At 35.9% G+C, this 21428-nt stretch overlaps 1 protein-coding gene and 2 long non-coding RNA genes across 5 annotated transcripts; 2 read left to right on the forward strand and 1 right to left on the reverse strand.

The window, feature by feature from the left end:
• The first annotated feature begins 844 nt into the window (after positions 1–844).
• On the forward strand, positions 845–3226 carry LOC126824125 (uncharacterized). Its single transcript, XR_007681479.2, has 2 exons — positions 845–2699; positions 2881–3226. It is a non-coding gene; the product is annotated as an uncharacterized LOC126824125 (long non-coding RNA).
• Positions 3227–4113: 887 nt separating this feature from the next.
• Positions 4114–11521, reverse strand: LOC126824119 (uncharacterized). Of its 3 annotated transcripts, none has more exons than XR_007681459.2 (5): positions 11317–11521; positions 9978–10165; positions 7939–9220; positions 7015–7144; positions 4114–4796 (listed from the first exon to the last, which is right to left on the reverse strand). It is a non-coding gene; the product is annotated as an uncharacterized LOC126824119 (long non-coding RNA). The 3 variants fall into 3 exon arrangements; XR_007681463.2 differs by lacking the exon at positions 11317–11521 and adding an exon at positions 11047–11152; XR_007681464.2 differs by lacking the exon at positions 11317–11521 and adding an exon at positions 10649–10843.
• Positions 11522–11525: 4 nt separating this feature from the next.
• Positions 11526–17673, forward strand: LOC126824062 (zinc finger protein 431-like). The gene is made up of 2 exons (XM_050553234.2): positions 11526–11607; positions 13854–17673. Exon 2 carries the CDS (start codon positions 13880–13882, stop codon positions 15080–15082), a length of 1203 nt encoding a protein of 400 aa, XP_050409191.1. The 5' UTR covers positions 11526–11607; positions 13854–13879; the 3' UTR covers positions 15083–17673.
• The last annotated feature ends 3755 nt before the right edge of the window (positions 17674–21428 follow it).

A 21428-nucleotide genomic window follows, 5' to 3' on the forward strand; every position in this document is an offset into this window, starting at 1 on the left:
TTGATAAGCTGCAGTGATGATTATAAAATGGAATTTTTCTTCTGTATCTGCATCATATACATTACAGATTCTATTTAACCTTTGTATTTATAACTTAAATTATGGAATATTATGTTCCCTCAAACAGACAATAATGATCCGTAATCCTTTAATATGAGTTACTCGGGTTGGAGAGGGTCAGCTCCATATTTTAGACTTACCGAATGCTTATAAAATGGCGGCAATCGGATTCAAGCGCACAATACTGGATCTTCAATGAGTTACTTTCTATTTTTCACTCGGCAACCGGCTGCAGATTTCACTCGGCCAACTTCGGTTACTCCTCTACACCAAACCATGTTTCCAAACAGAATTATCTTTCCGTGACCCGCAAATTATATTTTTAACTGGTTTGCTTTTGGCGCAATATTCTGATGTTTAGGCTAACACTGTTTTTAACGGCGTCAGCTTCTTATATTTATTGGGCTACAAACACTAAACAGTTGTCTTTTATTTTCTGAGGAGATTTTCTGACCTGGGTAATGTAAATGAAGTTTGTTACTTTATAGTAGGCTAGTATTTGACTAAAACTGCATAAATCAAATCTTAATCATAGATGTACCGATTGTAAATAATTTTTTTTGCTGACGAAGTCTTTTCTAACTTTTGGGGTAAGACTACTAAGTAGCCTACATTGAAATTAGTGCTAGTACAGTAGAAGTGGTCTTGGCGTCGGGTAATCGATATGAAAACAAGTCGACATTATAATTAGGCCTAGATATCTACCTAGTCCGACTTCATTTCAAGCATTTTATTTATACCCCTTAAGTTGTAGTAGTGACAGTTTAACTACAAGTAAGTGCAACCAACAGGGGGTCACAGTATCGTGACTCGTGGACTTGTCAGGAGTATAACTTGAGCCTGAGAATGATCAATGAGATACACACAAATGGATAAGTCTGATAATCAGTTAATAAATCAGATGTAACTTGTAAATAAAGGCACTGTATGACAGTGTATGTAGGCCTACATATGATATATATTCTAAATACTAATAAATAGGCCTAGTAGTATTGTTTTATTAATATTACCTATTTATTAATTAATAGGGTTTCAGGTCAAACTCAAAGTTTCAAATGATCAAAACGCTCTATATACCAGTCAATGCGTGGGATGGCACCAAAATAAGTGCTTTTCTGTCATATTTGAGTGACGTCATGAGTCATAAGCGGTATTTTCCCTTCAGAATCGCTATACTGGCTAGGCTCTATATAGTACCAATTTTAAAACTGAATGAAATCCGCACGTTATTGTCAGCTAAGATTTATTAAAATCATAATTATATATTATAGATCTAATTTCAAATATTATACTTAACTAATAGAATCAATTAAGCTTTTACTATCTAATATGGTCGAAGCTCAGGTCCTAAAAACGCCTTTAATTTATGGTTTCTGTTATTCTTAAATAGATATTGTTAGGGACCTCATGCTGGAGGTTCGGTCGCATGATCATTTAATGTTCGAATTCTATACAAAATTGTAAAGTCTGAAGTTAGTATCAATGTAATTTGCTTATCTGGTCAACAAAGGTCCATTTACATTGATTTTGATGGAAAATTAGATCTGAATTACATATTACATATTTAAAGTTTATATTTCTTGATTATAAAGGTAGAATTTGAAATTATTTTTTCAGTGTTTTAAATGGGTTGGTTTTTTTTTTTGATGGCTTTGACCATTAAATTGAAAAAAATCAATGAAATGGACCTTTGTTGTGGTGTGGATAGGCTTGGGTGTAGGGGTGCCGGGAGCCCAAGTAGTGTCGTTAAAAAAGTATTAACATTAGTGTTACTTTACTCTTATTTTATGAAAGTTTTTTTCGCAAGTTGATTTCCTTTATTTTTTTAATGTAGAATGGTAATGAACTGCTTTTTTCCTTTTCTTTGCTTTATTTGTTCCGTTTGAATTTGATTTATCTGTTTAGTTTTTGATTGTTTAATTATTGTTTTTGTTAATTAAGTTGATTCTTTTAAACTTTGTTTTTATTTTTATACGTCCGTCGTCCACAATTTCTTGTGAACGCTCTAGAGACTAAAGTTAATATCTGATATTTACTGCCAGAGTTATAGCCCTTGATCACTTTGATAAATCTTGTGAACGCTCTAGAGGCTAAAGTTAATATCCAATGGACTCCAAATTGTTACACAGTGTGTAAGGTCATGAGACGAAGAAGCCTAATGATTTTCAGCGATATCCGATAATTACTACCAGAGTTATGGCCCTTGATCACTTTGAAAAATCTTGTGAACACTCTAGAGGCTAAATTTAAAATCCAATTGACTTTAAATTTATACACAGTGTTTAAGGTCATGAGACAAGACGCCTATTGATTTTCAGCGAGATCTGATGATTACTGCAAGAGTTATGGCATTGATATGTGAGAGACATCAGTTTAAAGTCGATTCTGGTTATTATAATCTAATGTATGAACTTTGTGTTGATTTTACCAGCCTGTAATTGTGGTATCATAATTAATTGTGATTTTAACATTTTTTTTAGTTAACTATATTAAATGAATTCCAAATGTACGTGTTGGCGAGGGGGTACATTAATAATTATATGTTTTTGTAGTACATGTTCCTTGTTTTATAATAAAACTACGCCCTTTCATTTTTCAGAAGAAAAGTATAGAAAATATTTCCAATTATCTATCTTGAGGTAAATCAGTTTATTATTTTCATTAACAGTTCTTATTTTTGTAAATTTTTATGTAAATCAACTACTTGTCATTGGAGTGCATCTCAAAATTCACTTTCCTTATCTACATAAAGTTTATGTAATAAGTTATAGTGTGTAAATTTGAAGTAAGTTCATATGTTTTTTTATTAATTATTTACAGATCACAGAGATTGAATGCTGCAGGTCTTGTGTTTAGTGTATAGACTAATTGGTGGATGTTATTAACATTAACCTTTTAGCAAAGGTTAGCTTGATGATGTTACTGACTTTGCAGTGTAGTGGAAGATGTTAACCTAACTTTGGTAGACAACAAGCCTAACCCTGAAGTCAACGATGTACAATATGTCAGTGTCACTGTTCCACTACCAAACGTAACGCGAATATAAACAATACTTACGGGTACATGTATTTACTTTGATTGAAATGAGGTCAACTTAAAAATTTGTGTAGATGTGTTATTTGTTGTAACAGTTATATCCATAAAAGTTATATCCATAAAATGTAAATTGTATTTTCTCTATATTAGTATAACAGATTAAACGAAATAAGATTATTTCACTCATGACTCGTAGTCACCCACCATCGTAGAAGTGTCAACATATCGAGAACACGCATTCATGAACCATGATTAGTTGGGACAAATTAATAATGAGGAATAGTCTGTTTTCAAAGGCCTTAAGACAGGAAAGTGGTTATTGGTCACAACATTCATGTGTCACTGCAGGGGAGGGGGTGGAGTCAAATGATAATGCATTCGTGTTGGATAATAAGGTCTGTCATTTAGTGAAGAGGCTTAGCTTCGTTTCCAAGAGTAGGGTCGACTGCATTCCCACTGTTAAGATTTCGAGAAACAGGGCCCAGATTCTCACATCAGATACTTGAACCACAGAAAAGGTTACCTTTCAGAAAATTGGCTCTGTAGCCTAAAACTGAATCACCTATATCTCGGTTCAGAGCAAAGCAATCTGACTGAAATTTCAGCATTTTCTGTTTCTATTATTTATTGTTGAACTATTATAGCGAGAACTGTCAGCTCTTATCTAATCTTACCCAATGGCGCCAATGCCCCTTTAAAATGCCCCTTATAAATCTAGTTTAAAATCCAAATATTTGTCTAAACTTTAGACAGACCTTATGATCTACTAGTATTCTCCAGTTGGTCAATTTCACTGCAAGTCAGTCAAAACGGCCAAACATGACTGGCGAAAATAAGACAAATAAGGTTGGAAGTACCTTCAAAACAAACCATGGCACTTGAATCAATGACAGCCCTTATGATCTAAAGCATACATCAGACCACTCAACCACACAACTGGTAAAGACTTTAGACAAATATTTGGATTTTAAATTAGAAACAAAACCATACTGTTGAAGATGTAATTGAGACAAGACATTAGACTAGCACTTATATTTATTAGCAAAAAAAAGCCAACAATTTGATTGGTTTTAGTGCTTAGCCAATCAAAATTGAAATTTCTACTAAAATTTGGATTTGATCTTAGTTAAAATTTCCCTACTTTTAAGTTCTGGTAAAATGTCCTTATGTGTCGGAAGTTCTGATTTGTCGACTAAACGAAAGCGACCAGACTGTCCACCGTTGGCTTTGAGAAATGCGACAATTTTGATCGGTGACATACTTTGCGTTACAATGGTGTACATCTGATTTCTAGTGGAATGATTTATAAAGCGAACTGGAACGGGGAGGTTATACAGTAAGCCGTTAATCTGGCGTGTGATATGATGAGGGAAAGCAGGTCCAAACAGTAGATCTTTTAGCATTTTAACTTTAATGAATTCGTCTAGTCGTGCCTGGGCAGCTTTTAAAATAAATCTATCAGCATGACGGTAATGTGGTTTTCTAGGATATTTCTTCTTAGCCTGTGAATCTGTTACTTCTTCCTTCATTTCAACATCTGTGTCACTGGTCTCAGTTTCTGAATCAGTTCCCTCAGCTGTAGTAGCTGTAACGTTTTCTCCTGCATCCTCGGCAGCTTTCTTCAACACCTCCGCTTCTTTAAGCAACGTATCAAAACTGACAGATTCTATCGCTTGATCAGGTTTAGTGTAAGCAGAAACCTGGAATGAAAAACGATTTACTAAGACATGATATCTAGGTTAACTTTAAATAATGGCATTCATCAATTAAAGGTCAAATCTGTGCCTAGCCAGGAAGGCATTTTTATGTGCAATACAAGAGCAGAACGAAAACCAAGGTGGCTCAGTACATGAGGTGCCAGCTCTGTGGATAAGCCATCGGCTCAGGGGTTAAGCCACCAGCTCAGTTGGTAAGACAATGTCTCAGTGGGTAAAGACCCACCTCTGTGGGTAAACCGCTGGCTCGGTGGGTTCTGACTTGGTGTGTAGGACACTGGCTCATTGATAAGAATCTGTTTTTAATCTGGCCAATGAAGTTCCTCAGGTTTTTCCAGCCTTTTTTCGTCTTGTTGCAAGGGCAAGATGGACTGGACAAGAAAAAAGGTCCCTTGTATAGCCATTGGCAGCATGTTGACGGAACGGGAAAAAAATGCACGATACTGGACATGAGATTCTACTCCTTGTCACATACAAGCTTGGCTCAAATTGATTCAAGGACATATCTTATGATCTAAAGGGCATGCATTAGACCACTAGACCAGCCCACCCATATATCAATCTTCTGGTGTTGTCACAGGATAACCCTGCTCAAGGGACAGGAACGTTGCTTCAGTGAAAGGGTGTAGAAATGCAATGCTTGGCTAAATTGGTTTTTATACGCCCACACTGAAATGTGGACGTATATTGCCGTCGCCCCCGTCCGTCCGTCTGTCGGTACGTCCGTCGGTCCGTCCGTCCATCGTCCACAATTTCTTGTGAACGCTCTAACGCCAAAAGTTATCATCCAATTGTTTTAAAATTGATATATGTTGTTTTCATTAGTGAGATGAAGAAGCCTATTTAATTTCAATAACTTCTGTTTATTACGTCTAGAGTTATGGCCCTTGTTTCACTTTGTTGAACCTTGTGAACGCTCTAATGCCAAAAGTTAACATACGATCTTTGTGAAATTTATATGCAATATTTATGTTAGTGAAACGAAGAAGCCTATTGAATTTCAACAATTTCTGTTTATTACGTCTAGAGTTATGGCCCTTGTTTCACTTTATTGAACCTTGTGAACGCTCTAACTCCAAAAGTTATCATCCGATCTTTCTGAAATTTACATGCATTATTTAAATTAGTGAAACGAAGAAGCCTATTGAATTTCAGCAATTTCCGTTTATTACGTCTAGAGTTATGGCCCTTGTTTCATGTTATTGAACCTTGTGAACGCTCAAACGAGAAAAGTTATCAACCGATCTGTATGAAATTTATATGCATCATTTAAATTAGTAAAACAAAGAAGCCTATTGAATTTCAGCAATTTCCGTTAATCATCTAGAGTTATGGCCCTTGTTTCACTTTGTTGAATCTTGTGAATGCTCTAATGACAACAGTTATCATCCGATCTGTTTGAAATTGATATGCATGATTTAAATTAGTGAAACGAAGAATCCTATTGAAGTTCAGCAATTTCCTTTAATTACGCCATGAGTTATGGCCCTTGTTTCACTTTGTTGTACCTTGTGGTTGCTTTAACGACAAAAGTTATTATACGATCTGTATGAAATTTAAAGGTATCGTTTAAATTAGTAAAACGAACAAGCCTATTGAGTTTCAGCAAATTTCCGTTAATTACATCTAGAGTTATGGCCCTTGTTTCACATTGTTGAATCTTGTGAACGCTTGAACGACAAAAGTTATAACCCAATCTGTATGAAATTCATATGCATCATTTAAATTAGTGAAATGAAGAAGCCTATTGAATGTCAGCAATTTCTGTCAATTACTTCTAGAGTTATGGCCCTTGTTCTACTTTGTTGAATCTTGTGAACGTTCGAACGACAAAAGTTATCATCCGATCTGTATGAAATTGATATGTATTATTTGAATTAGTAAAACGAAAAAGTCTGTCGAATTTCAATAATTTCTGTAGATTACTTCCTGAGTTACAGCCCTTATTTTAGTTTTTAGAACCTTGTGAACCCTCAAACGACGAAAATTATAATGTCATCTGTATGAAGTTGTCTATTAAATGCCCCCTAATTACCTACAAAAGAACAAATATACGACAACTCTTGTCGACCGCTCGGACGATTTAGCTGCTGTGGGCGTATGTTTAGTTGCCTGGCAACCTATCTTTATATAATGTAGGCCCTATTTAGCTCAGGAATCCATAGCCCTAAAGCTAATTCAAGTATTCAATAGAATAACTTACCTCTATGACTGGTTGTGTTTCGTAGAGCTTAAACAAGATATCAGCTGCTGCAAAATTTCTAGAGCCTATCTTACTAAGAGACACTGCAGGTTCGGTTCCAACATCTTCCTTCTGTATCTTCATCTGACATCTTAAAGTAAAAAAAGAGAGAAATGGGGATTAACACTCACACAAAACAAACCAACATTTTTGGACTGACACCCAGGAGGTTTGACTCAATGAAAGATCTTATGAGCTTGGACCACTCAACCACCCCTAAAAACAAAAGAAGAGTAACAAGCAAACTGAACATTTCAAAATTTTGATCAATGGGACAAGACTAGATCTTAAAGCTACAATTTCATATTTGTTAAGTTATATTTTTAAAATTTATTAAAATAAAGCCTTAAAATAGATGGTATCCATACACAGTCCTACCTTGTTAAAGAATAATCCTATTAATCCTATAATTCACTATTGCCAGCTGCGAAATTGGCAAAATTATCATTTTCGAATTCCAACATTTGAAGATAGCTAATGCATGGAGGCAATAGGAAAACAAGGGAGGTAATTGTGTTATTATTTCCTGTGTCAATGATTTTTAAGGGTGGGAAATAATGCCCATAGTCGTATAATAGTGAGTTGATAACCTATTGAGCAAAAGACATAGAAATAATTATGTTTTGACTTTCATAGAAAATATGAAATTCTGGCTTGAAGGCTAAGGCCAGGAAACACAGCCTAAGTCTTACAGTTAAGGCCGGAAGACGCAAGACTACAGTAGGTCTTAAGAGATTCAAGACTAGGTCTTAAGAGACACAAGACTAGGCCTTACAGTTGAGGCCAGAAGATACAAGACTAAGCCTTACAGTTGAGACCGGAAGACACAAGACTAGGCCTTAAGATTATGGCCGGGAGACCAGACTAGGCCTTAAGGCAACTTACCTGAATACACGATCATCATTGTCAAAAAACTCCCATTCCAACAACATATTGTTGACAAAACATGAATGTTGTAAAATATAGAAACCTTGAACTTTACGATCTACTATCCAACTGACGTCCTCAAAGACAACGATATCCTTGGCTGGTAGTGTTGATATAGGTTTTCGGGTCCATTGTAAGCGATGAAGATTCGAACAGTTATCTTCCAAAATGCAGTTGCCCTTGACACGAAAGTCGATAACATCTGTTGCTGCTTGGTCGTGTGGTTGAAGTTTACTGTGTTGGGGGAGGATGAACTCGGGGTCACAGTTCGTGAAACCTATCGGGCTTTAGAGTAAGCGTCTGCTTGGGCATCTGTTCGGTTCTCTGCTTCACCAATCATGATGAGATGACCAGCTAGATAGAGGTTACAGAAAATTTTCTCCTTTTCTATTTCTGTGTTCATGCTACGACGGTATAGACAAATGGGCGTCAATTTTACATCGTTGAAAATTCCATCCAAGACAGTAATGATGGATGCAGGATGCGTGGCACTGCTAAGTTCGTTCATTTTGACAAACTGTTCACGGAGATCAAATGCCCTAGGATTTGGTGCTGCCTTTACCAAAGTGCTCTGAACCTGTGCTTCTGCTTCTGTTATGACAGACTGTTCGACACCATCTAAGATGTTGCCATGTTCAACATTCATGGTGGTCAGTCGTTCAACCACCATATTATAACACAATGACTTAGCAGTTTTTTTGGAAACTGAAACACCTGCACCTTGTAGTATGTTGTCAATAAAGTACATTCCCTTATGATAAACTTTCCCTGATTCAGCTTTACAACTCTCTACATCATATCGACAACGGACTCGACATTTAGCCACAGAGGCCGCCAACTCCATTTTGCTGACTGAATTGGTTGAAGCATATTTAGGATTGGTTAGAATATCTTGGATCTGTTTCAAAATAGATGGTGGGGGTAACTCTGCAATTGTTTCTTTCTCCATCTTAGCAACGGTCGAGTTAAAATTCTCCAGTTTCTCCTTGATAACTTTTGGGGTCATATCATCCTGGTTCAAAATTTCAGTGACAGGAAGGGTACGATAAAGTTCCACCGCCTTCTTGAAACATGACAGTTTGATTTCTTTCTTGTTGATGCCGATAGCTCTGGCTAGGAACACACCACCCAGATTAAGTCGGCCAGTGAAAAAGGATCCGTTCTTTCCTTGTACCATGCCATCGATCAAAAAATCTGGTCAAATTCCAACTTTACAACTCATCAGAGAATTCTCAAACAACTAAAATGAAATAAAATAGGATTTAATGGGAAAGAGAGGAAAATGGGCTTTATTGTTCACTCGACACTAGGTCATTTCGGGACTAACATATAGTTCATTTTATTTCATTAGGGGTCTTTAGCAGTGGAAGGAAACCCTGAGGACATGGAGAAAACGCACGAGGTTGAACAGACGACCCTACTCCTTGTCACGTACAAGCGGGTAATGACGCATTAACGCTTCGACCACCCAAACTCGCCCAACTGGTCTTATGTAGATGGGCAAATAAAAGAATTTTATACGTAATACATGCTTGAATAAAAATAAAAATAAAAATAAAGCAGAATCTGTGTTTTTAATGAGATTATTGTGAAAAATATTAAACATGCATTATGCAAGAGCTAAACCTGTCAATTTCAGGTCTTTCTTTAGGCCTGAAATCTTATCTAAATTATTAATTAGACATTAATTAACTTATCCAGACCATAATAAACTCCCGATGTCAAGGCTAGCCTTCGATGTCGACTGGATTACAATTCTATATGCTGCTATCGCTCATTGATAATTAAATCACAACAATAGACAATCGAGACTATTAGTTTCGAGGCTAGGCGAAACTTTCATCCGCTTAGTTTTCGGTTCATAGTGGACCAATTTGACTGACATTTTCAGCAAATTCCCTTTACATTATGTAGTTTTTAACTATTATAGTGAGAACTGCTAACTCGTTATCTTATCTCCATCTCCCATAATGTATCTTTAATAAATAAAACCTCACCATAATTTCATTGATTACTTTTTTTTCACTTCGTAAAAACATTGAAAGTCGTCGAATTTTTTCTGCTAGCGGCAATTTTGTGGCATCGATTGGTTCTGGGTTGGGTGTTTTGTGTACAGCGGCAGCAGGCAGACCTTTGTTATCAATGGGGCGTGTCTGGCAGCCTGGTAATGTTTCCCATTTCTTCTCTGTAAATAAACAATTAAAAAATGTAGTTTGTTAAAGCTGCATTTAGTAACTGTATTGAATAAACCATGACTAATATACCGGTGTATTAAATACAAGTTTTTTCACAGTTCATTTCTGACGACGTCTTGAAAAGTGTTCTCTTGTATTTATCAAGCCACAAACAAAATAAACTTCTAAATAACTTGTATTCTGAATATTGTTTAGTGCCCAGGTTCACTTTGCTCATTTCTGTTGATCAGCGACTGGGGAGGGGGGGGGGGAATAGGTTTTACATTTAGATTCAGAACGAACATGATTCTTCTACAGCCATCCTTTTTACAGTGGTTACAACTTAAACATACAGGTTTCAAGTTTAACTGACTACCATGACTAGAGAATAGAATAACGTGATTTATCAACGAATTAACAGAATTTTAAAACAAAATTAAAAGCTTTTGAGCAGTAGTACAGGTAAAAATTATGTGTGTCAAAAAGATAAGCACCACCGTTTAAAATGAGGTCTGTTTGATATTTAACCATCAACAATAAATTCAGATGGTTTTTATTTGGAACCATGTAATATCCATCACAAAATACTTCCAGCATAAGTCTTGCCACTCCAAGAAGAATAGTATCAGGTTCCTTTGGTACCATGGTACTAATCAAACAAGAGGTGTTGAGGACGTGATCCAAGTGAGAGAGGGGGGGGTTGGATGGCTGAATGGTTAGCTGTATCATAAAGTCTGTCATTGAGTCAACTGGCGTGGTTTCGAATCCCCGGTTGTACGTGACAAGGAGTAGGGTCGCCTGTCCAACCTCGTGGGTTTCCTCCGGGTCCTCCGGTTTCCTCCCACAGCTAAAGATCCCTACGCGCAAGCGAATTATGGAAATAAAATTGAACCATATGTTAGTCGAGTGGACGTTAAACCCCATTTCTCTCTCTCTCTCCAAGTGAGAGAGGGATACACATGACGATGGTTATCACTACTCTTGTCTGTAATCCTCATCCTTTTCCTGACCAGATCATCATGGCTCATCTAATGGACTCCTATATTTTTCGAAATCCTCAATTAAAAAATATCTATTACTTAAATGACCAAATATTCCTGTCTTGTTTTACTTTAAGGTGGTCCTTAACCTTTTGTCAGTTGTATTTATTTTTATAACTTACTTGCACCACCGGCACTGTTTGCGGGAGTTCCAACACCTCCTATAGAATTCAACTCATTGTTAAAAATATAATTTGCGGGTCACGGAAAGATAACTCTGTTTGGAAACATGGTTTGGTGTAGAGGAGTAACCGAAGTTGGCCGAGTGAAATCTGCAGCCGGTTGCCGAGTGAAAAATAGAAAGTAACTCATTGAAGATCCAGTATTGTGCGATTCAAGCATCGAGTAGAAGACATTTTATTAATTTGATGGACCGTAGCTATATAGATCTTCGTTATAGCTGATTAAAATCTGTAAGATATTGCAAGCTAATGATTTGATCACAAAAAATAGCAAACTGCATCGGGTTTGCTAGTTCCATTAAAGTAGCTAAAAAATTAAGTCTCTATGATCTCAATATATATAGTCAATATCATGCAAAGTCTTACAAATTGAAAACACGAATTATTTGTCAATTCAGATCAACATTGATGTTGTAATCTTACCAGGAAAAGGTAGGCTTCTGATATCCAATATTTAAGACAAAAAAAAACATTTTACCATTGGTACACGAATATTAGCGATTTAGCTCCTTTAAGAACAGTCTCAGATCGATCGAACGCTTTAACCGTTCCTGATCGACCGTAATATTTAACAGGCATTGCCTGATAGAGCAAAGGAGATTATACTCAAATATAAAACCTTCATTTCATAATTAAGTTTCTCAAGTGATGTAAAAATGTTTAATAATTTTGATTTTCCAAATTGATTTTAATTTAGATCTAAATTGTATGAGCATTGAATAAATTACTTACATATTAATTTGGTTTGAAAAGAACAAAAACGTGTGAGAATTATTTTCATTGGTCATGTATATGTGATGTATATGTGATGTCATAGATTTGATGTGTAGTCTTGCTTGGACGAGATTTAATAGAGGGGAGATAACTCTATGTTGACATGTGCATTGCCTGTTTTTCCCATTGTATCCTGTTCGGGTCTGAATTGGTTTTTAACTAACAGTCTATAGTAGTTTCAGTGACGCTCTTGTGTTACAGGAAAAGAGCATTGCTCAAGCACTGCCATTCACGCGATACTCTATATTAAGCTGCAATATGAAAACACCCCCTCCCTCCACCTCCCCGTCTTCATTTGCCCAGTCGGGGCAGAACAGTAGGACGTTAAACCCCATTTCATTTCTACCCCACCTCTGTATGAGGCTATTTTGGAATCCTTACCTTCTATTTTTCACCGTGATTTTTTTTATTATTCACCATAATAGTTCAACAATATTTTCAAGTGTTTGAAAAACATGTTGGTTTTTAGATGACGTCTATACTTCTATTCAAGATTTCTTTCTGACAATAAAACAATTTAATACAGTCACTCATTCAATATTAAAACGAGAATTTCAAATTTTCTAAGAAAGTCAAAAATAATTATTTCTATGTCTTTTGCTCAATAGGTTATCAAATCACTATTATACGATCATGGGCATTATTTCCCACCCTTAAAAATCTATGACACAGGAAATAACAACACAATTACCTCTCCTGTTTTGCTATTGACAACATGGGGCAGCCACTTTCCAACGTTGGAATTTGAAGTTAAAAATGATATTTTTGCCAATTTCTCAGCTGGCAATAGCGAATTATAGGATTAATAGGATTATTCTTTAACAAGGTACGACTGTTTATGGATACCATCTATTTTAAGGCTTTATTTTAATACATTTTAAAAATATAACTTGAAAATTTGCAATTGCAACTTTAAGTGATAGATATACACCATAATTTGACATCCATGATGGATTATCCAGAGTAAAGTTAATAATAGTCAACTGTAACAGAGACTATAGACAATAGTAGGCTTCTTTATGAGATAATTCATCTGTTAAAGGCTCAATACCACTCTTGTTGTAACTGAATAATAATATGTCCCAATCTTTATTCTGGTCAACAAATTGTACTATTTTACAATATTTCAATTAATTGATGATACAAATTTCATCTTAACACACCTAATTTAAAAAATTGGAAAAATTCAACTAAATGATTTGAAACCTTTAACGTAAACCTTTTCAAATGAAACTTCGATTAAAAAATATTTTCGAACCCTCTGTACAAGTAAAATAGGATGTAATGGATAATTTACACAACAGGTAGGACACTTAAACATCTAGTACTTAGATAGAGATATTATTTATTTTCTGGAGCTTTCAAGCCAGCAAGAGTGTTATTGTCCCTTTAACGTTACAAAAATCAGTGCCCAAAATAGTGGTGGTAGAGTGATTTTATTTGTTTCATGGGTATTTTAACACAAAAAAATGAATAATTTGATAGAATATTTAATTTATAATATACTGTATATAAACATGAAGTTTATTGGCAAATAACCTTGATGATAAAAGTATCTAACCACAAAAGATATGAGCAACTGACTCACTGAGAATAAAACTGTTCAACCTAAAAAGTAGAATGGTTTATAGTTAGTTTTTGAGCGATAGAAAACATTTGAACTGTGTTATTAATTATTAGGCCTTTTAAATTATTTTTTTCAGAGAGAAGATCAGGAAAAAAGCTGAAAATGTCAAAGCATTCTGTCTCCAAAAAAATCTATAAGTGTGATATTTGTGGTAAATCACTTGGAGTCTACTCTAGTTTAAGTAGACATATGATGATTCATACTGGCGAGAAACCATATAAATGTGATGTTTGTAGTAAATCATTTATAACTATTAGTGCTCTACATATACACACCAGAATTCATAGCGGAGAAAAACCCTTTTCTTGTGATGTTTGTAGTAAATCATTTACCACTAGTAGTTATCTAAGGACACATACCAGAATTCATAGCGGAGAAAAACCCTTTTCTTGTGATGTCTGTAGTAAATCATTTACCAGTAGTAGTAGTCTACAACAACACATAAGAATTCATACCGTAGAAAAACCCTTTTCTTGTGATGTTTGTGGAAAATCTTTTACCACTGGAAGTGATCTACAGCGACACACCAGAACCCATACCGGAGTGAAACCCTTTTCTTGTGATGTTTGTGATAAATCATTTACAAATAGTAGTCATCTAAAACAACACACAAGAATTCATACTGGTGAAAAACCATATAGATGTGATGTCTGTAGTAAATCATTTACCACTAGTGGTGATCTACAACGACACACCAGAATACATACGGGAGAAAAACCCTTTTCTTGTGTTATTTGTGGAAAATCTTTTTTGACTGGATATGATCTACAGAAACACACCCGAACTCATACTGGTGAAAAACCCTTTTCTTGTGATGTTTGTAAAAAATCGTTTGCAGAAAGTAGTAGTTTAAAAAAACACACCAGAATTCATACTGGTGAAAAACCCTTTTCTTGTGTTGTTTGTAGAAAACCATTTATCACTAGTGGTGAATTACATATACATACCAGAATTCATACTGGTGAAAAACCCTTTTCTTGTGTTGTTTGTAGAAAACCATTTATCACTAGTGGTGAATTACATATACATACCAGAATTCATACTGGTGAAAAACCCTTTTCTTGTGATGTTTGTAAAAAATCGTTTGCACAAAGTAGTAATTTAAAACAACACACCAGAACTCATACAAAGGAAAAACCCTTTTCTTGTGGTGTTTGTAGAAAATCATTTACCACTAGTACTAGTCTACAACTACACACCAGAACCCATACTGGCGAAAAACCCTTTTCTTGTGATGTTTGTAAAAAATCGTTTGCACGAAGTAGTCATCTAAAACAACACACAAGAACTCATATTAAAAAATAACATACTTGTAAAAACATTTTCCTGTGATGTTTGTATGTAATAATTCTTTTTCACAAAGTACTCTACAGTGTCACTCCAGTATGGAAGGGTATGGCTGCCAATAATAAATGCTCTGCTAAAATGTCTTTTCCATTGATTATGTGTAAAAAGTACAATGTACAAATTCCTAATATCAATAATGATAAAGTCAAAATACCTCTAAGGGCAAAGCTAAATATAAAATGTCAAATGGAATGTGTCAAATGTTTTATTGGAAAATGACATTTCTTGACGTGTCTGCATTTTACATTTTCCTCATTACATTTTACATTTGATCTCTGCCTCATCTCATTTGTCTTTAACGCTTTCTACATAGCATCTTACGAAGAGCACTAACTTTGATATGCCATATATCATTTACCCTTTACGCTTTCGACATAGTATCTTATCAAGAGCACTAACTTTGATATGCAAATGTAGGATATCAGATTACATTGATCATTAGTATTACATAAACTGTAGGTCCTTTTGTTAAGCATCCGATTACTTTTATGTTTGAGAATGATGTAATCAATTTTTTTTCACTTTGAATACCAGTAATTTTGGATCAAATCACCATGGCAGTGTGTCTATGGGCCTGACAAGAACAGCTGTCTAGTCGTTCAGATGGGACGAAAAACCGGGAGGGCAAGGCTAAGGTCTAAGGACTAAACCTTCTGGTGTAGTTTGTTCCTGATAATAAACTTGATGTGTATCCTGTTGTCCTGATAATAAACTCGATGTGTATCCTGTTGTCCTGATAATAAATTCGATGTGTATCCTGTTGTCCTGATAATAAACTCAATGTGTATCCTGTTGTCCTGATAATAATCTCAATGTGTATCCTGTTGTCCTGATAATAAACTCGATGGGTATCCTGTTGTCCTGATAATAAACTTGATGTGTATCCTGTTGTCCTGATAATAAACTCAATGTGTATCCTGTTGCACTGATAATAAACTCGATGTGTATCCTGTTGTCCTGATAATAAACTCGATGGGTATCCTGTTGCCCTGATAATAAACTTAATGTGTATCCTGTTGTCCTGATAATAAACTCAATGTGTATCCTGTTGTCCTGATAATAAACTCAATGTGTATCCTGTTGTCCTGATAATAAACTCGATGTGTATCCTGTTGTCCTGATAATAAACTCGATGGGTATCCTGTTGCCCTGATAATAAACTTAATGGGTATCCTGTTGTCCTGGTTTTCGTACTCCATCTTTGTGGAAGTTTTTCAAATTTTGTCACTTTTTATGGCATGCTGAGAACTTGTGCATGACAAATACTTTTCCACTATTAGAACATCGACAAAATCCGTAAATTCTCATGTTGGAAAATTCTAATATTTTTATAAACAATATTTCATTCTCAGAAAAGGATTTTGATTAAGTGCATCAACAGAGATAACTGTCAGATTTTTTCAGTGGTAGGGTAAACTCGTCTAATTTGGGGGTCCCTTTCATATTGCAGCCCAATCAGCCCCCCTTCAATCTGTATTATAACATCCCACCATAGGCTGACCAGATATTGAGCCCACATAATTGACCCTTCCCTTGTTTGTCTCGAGAGTGGGGAGCTACGGTGGATTAGTAAACGTAAAAGAGCTCTTGGCAGCTGGAATTTGAAATAAGGGTAGACCGTAGCGCCACGTTCCCCCATGACGCTGCATGACGTATGGCCGTCTTCATTAGTCCAGACGTTAAACAACATTTCCATATTGAGATTGGCGGTTCGCCTACTCCACGACTAATTGCGATTGGCGGTTCGCCTACTCCACGACTAATTGAGATTGGCGGTTCGCCTACTCCACGACTAATTGAGATTGGCGGTTTGCCTGCTCCACGACTAATTGAGATTGGCGGTTCGCCTACTCCACGACCAATTGAGATTGGCGGTTCGCCTACTCCACGACCTATTGAGATTGGCGGTTCGCCTACAAAACGACTAATTGAGATTGGCGGCTCGCCTACTCCACGCCTAATTGAGATTGGCGGTTCGCCTGCCCCACGACTAATTGAGATTGGCGGTTCGCCTGCTCCACGAGTAATTGAGATTGGCGGTTCCCCTACTCCATGACTAACTGCAAGTGTTGGGTGACCAACCTATACGAAAGCTGGTCAAAAGGCAACAACAAACAATGTTATTACCCCTTTAGTTAAGGCTTATGAATTTTGATAACTTTATAAACTATAAACTAATAGTGAATCATAAATTAATCGACGAACATAACCCAATTTCAATATTTGCGCATTGACCTTTAACACTATGAATGGGAGAGTTAGACAATGATTTTAAAGGAGTATATGACAGTGTTAAAATATTACATCACACTTAGATCTTGTACGCTTTGTGGGGCTATACTATATACCGGAAAACACCGGAAAACACCTAGATCTTGTACGCTTTGTGTCTTACAGTCAATAAATGTCATGATGTAATACTTTAGATAGAGTTTCTGTTATAATACTTTACTCGTTTCTGTTGAGTTGTTTATCAGAAGTAACCAATGACAACAATTTCAATTTTATTACCAACCCTTTCACAATATTTGAATGAAATATCTCACACGGGGTGTTAATCTGTTTTCAGTTTCTATTCCAATTCAATAAAACATTTAATACATGTCTTGACTTTATTCATTCTTTACAATTTATGACGTTATTCGTGTATTTTAAATTTTTCAGTTCAAGAGATCAACATATTACAATTTTATACATTCAATATTACACGTAGACCTAAATGTATTTTTCAAATACGTGCATAACCATATATATATATGAAATATATTATAAACAGATATGCTATGACCAGAGTTGCCATTATCTGTGTTATTCGACTGGAAAACCCCTGTCATTCACTCTGTCGTTCGACTGATCCATCATTCACTTTGTCATTTGTTTGATGAACCCATGCCATTCTCTTGTCATTCGTTAATTGTTGAACCCATGTCTTTTTGTCACTCGTCTGACGAACCTGTCTTTGGACGGCATTTGACTGGTGAACTCTGTCATTCACTGTCATTCGTCAAGTGAACTTCTGCCATTCACTGTCATTTGCATGGTGAACCTAGGCTCTGTCATTCACTATCATTCGCCTGGTGAACCTCTGCCATTCACTGTCATTCGTATGGTGAACCTAGGTTCTGTCATTCTGTTGTCATTCGTCTGGTGAACCTCTGTCAATCTCTATCATTCCCCGGATGGACGAATGACAAAGTGAGTGACACAAAGAATAACACAGGTTCACCAGACGAATGACAAAGTGAAGATCAGAATTCATCCGATGTTCCACAGAATTAAACAAAGCTATGGAATCTTATAAAACTCATTGGTTGATTGCGGAGGCCTCGGGGTCACCACTAATAAATAAAGATTAAGTCGATATTTATTAAACCCACTGAAATTGAATTATGTTGAGGAGCGATTATTACTTAGTCATTCGCCATTGTAGGTGAGTTTGATTGTTATTGACTCATTCACTGAACTGTCACAATTAACAGTTTTCATAGACTAGAGACTAGAGTGATCTAGGCTACACGTGTTGAAATCATAGAATAGAGACTAGAGTGATCTAGGCTACACGTGTTCAACTCAGAAAAAATAAACTTATTCAATATTGAAAGAAGTGACAAAGGAGATGATGGATGAAAATAAACCAAAATGTACATTTTAATGTAATATATGAGTGTATCTGATTTATTTTATAAAACTTTTATGGTAATTTCTAATAAGCTAGTATTGGCTGGTGGGTAAGACGCTGGCTCGCTAGTCTGGTGGTCGCGTGTTCGATCCTTGCATTGACCGAGAAAGTTCATCGGGATTTCGCTATATCAAAAGGTCTGTCATTGAGTCAACTGGCGTGGTTTTCGATTCCCCGATTGTGCGTGACAAGGAGTAGGTTCAGCTGGCCAACCTTATGGTGTTTCTTCAGTCCTTGGGTTTCCTCCCACTGTTAAAGACCCCTACGCGCAAGTGTATTATTGAAATAAAATTGAACATATGTTGGTCCCGAAATGACCTAGTGGACGTTAAACCCCATTCCTCTCTGTTGAAAGTCAAGGTGCTGTGTTATTTATTATTATATCAATATTACAAGCCAAGGTGCTGTGTTATTTATTATTATTACAATACGTGTTAAATCAGTTGGAGCCATGGTGAGTAAAACATTAACTCGTTAACCCAGACGTCCCATGTTTTAACCTGGTGTTGGACGAGAAAGTTTATCAGGATGTTCCAGCATAGTTCCCCCTTGTCAGTGGTGTAGGACAGAACACCCAACAAGGACAGTTTCTAGTTGGGATTCAATATAAAGGTAGGTCGTAGTGCCACTGTCTGTACAAATTTCCATCATAGCACAGGCAATATTTGTTAGTCCCAGAGTTTCAAACCCTCTTTCTCATTCTTTCTTCCTCTCCTTCCACCTTATCTGTCTGAGAGTTTTCAGTCTGGTTGTTTCCTGGTACAGGACAGATGGTGTAACAAATAAGACTGTCTGGTTGTTTTAGATAGAAGAATTGGAGCACATCCCTCCTATACCTCTCTCTCTCCCCTCTCCCTCCCCCTCCCATACCTCTCCGCCCCCGCCCCCTCTCTTTCCCATACCTCCCTCATTCTACCCCCCTCCCATACCTCTCTCTTTCTACCCCCAGGGTATTTGGGACTAACATATAGAGATAAACTAGGATATTTGGGACTAACATATAGAGAAAAATAAAAAGGAGTTTAAAGTCCTACTTACTTCTGTCTCATCCGAACGACTAAACCCTACCCCCCCCCACCCTCTCAAAATCTGGGGATCAATATCTGGTACATTCCTAACAATCTTTCACAGGGCATGATGGACGCAAGACGGACTAGAGTGACGACAATATACAACCACATTTCAATAATGGTGTGTAATAATTAGAAGGAACATTGACCATAAGTTATTAATTTTAATCAGAATAACAGTTGCCTAATTATTTACGTCTTATAATGTCAGTTATTTTATTAATTGTTACTTAAACTTTAAAGTTTTTATGATGATCAATAAATCTACTGACAGGATTACTGAGTCTCTTCCAGTCAATAAGATCAGTATCACAGTATGACACACCACCAGGTCTAACAGTCTCATTACATTGTTTAACTACAGATTGTATATCATCTGTTTTATTTATAACTTTAAATATGACGTCAGCTTTACATGACGTAATACTTTTATCTTTAACGTCATCCAGGAATAATACAACATATAATGATGATAAGTAGTTTAACACACGTATACTCCATGTAAAACCTGATACTACATGTTGTTTACCGTTATACCAATCACCATAGCCTGACACAGTATCCACATTAAAAACATCTTCAATCATATTCTGATGACAACTTACAATTTTACCAAGTTGAGTAGTTAACAAAGTTTTATCTATCTCTGCTACTTGAAATGTTGAATATCTTACATCAGGTATATCCAATTTTCTACAACAACTTTCATCTTTCTCCTGTCTAACTTTAGGTAATCTTTGTAAAACTTCAACAGCGGACGAATCTTCTAAAACATTCACTGAATATTTAACACTAGCTTTTAAATCTTCTGTTAGTCTTTTAATGTCCTCCATTAATTTCCCAAATTTAGATTCTTCTTGTTCACTAGTTTTCTGCATTTCCTTTTTAATATTTTCTCCAATTTTACGAAATTCTGAACAGATTTTATCCACGTGTGCATCTACTTTGTCACATTCTGTTTTTGTACACTTTTTGACTTCAATTTACTATTTAAATTATCATAATGTTTCTGAAAATTGGTAATTTATTTTTCTAACTCGTCATTCAGCGTTTTTAAATCTTGTCTGATATTTTGCCGGACTTCACCCTTCTGTAAATGTAACAAATTATGTCTGTTATGATCGACCACGAAACAAATCAAGCAAACGGCTAGTGAACAATCTTTACAGTATATTGTTACTGTCTCATCTTCATGGTTTCGACAGAAATCTTTCGGATGTGTGACGGAAGTGACTGGTGTCTTTCCCTTCATTGGTTCGTTTGATTGTTGACAGACTTGTTTTTCATCATATCGACAAACAACATGGTCTTTACAAATTTTCATCTTATCATGCATGGTTTTACATGATTTACATAAATATTGATCACAGTCTCGACAAAAATATTGAGATGTATCTTCAGTACATACATCACATTGTGGAATAGTAGAATTGTCATCAATGTTTAGTTTAGGTTTAAAACGCTGTATACCCCCGTCTATAAGACACCGACATAATGGACATTGGAACTGGTCTTTAGATATAACATACGACAGTATAGTCTACAGTCTTACTGT

Source organism: Patella vulgata, chromosome 6, assembly GCF_932274485.2.
Source record: "Patella vulgata chromosome 6, xgPatVulg1.2, whole genome shotgun sequence".
Classification (NCBI taxonomy): domain Eukaryota; kingdom Metazoa; phylum Mollusca; class Gastropoda; family Patellidae; genus Patella; species Patella vulgata.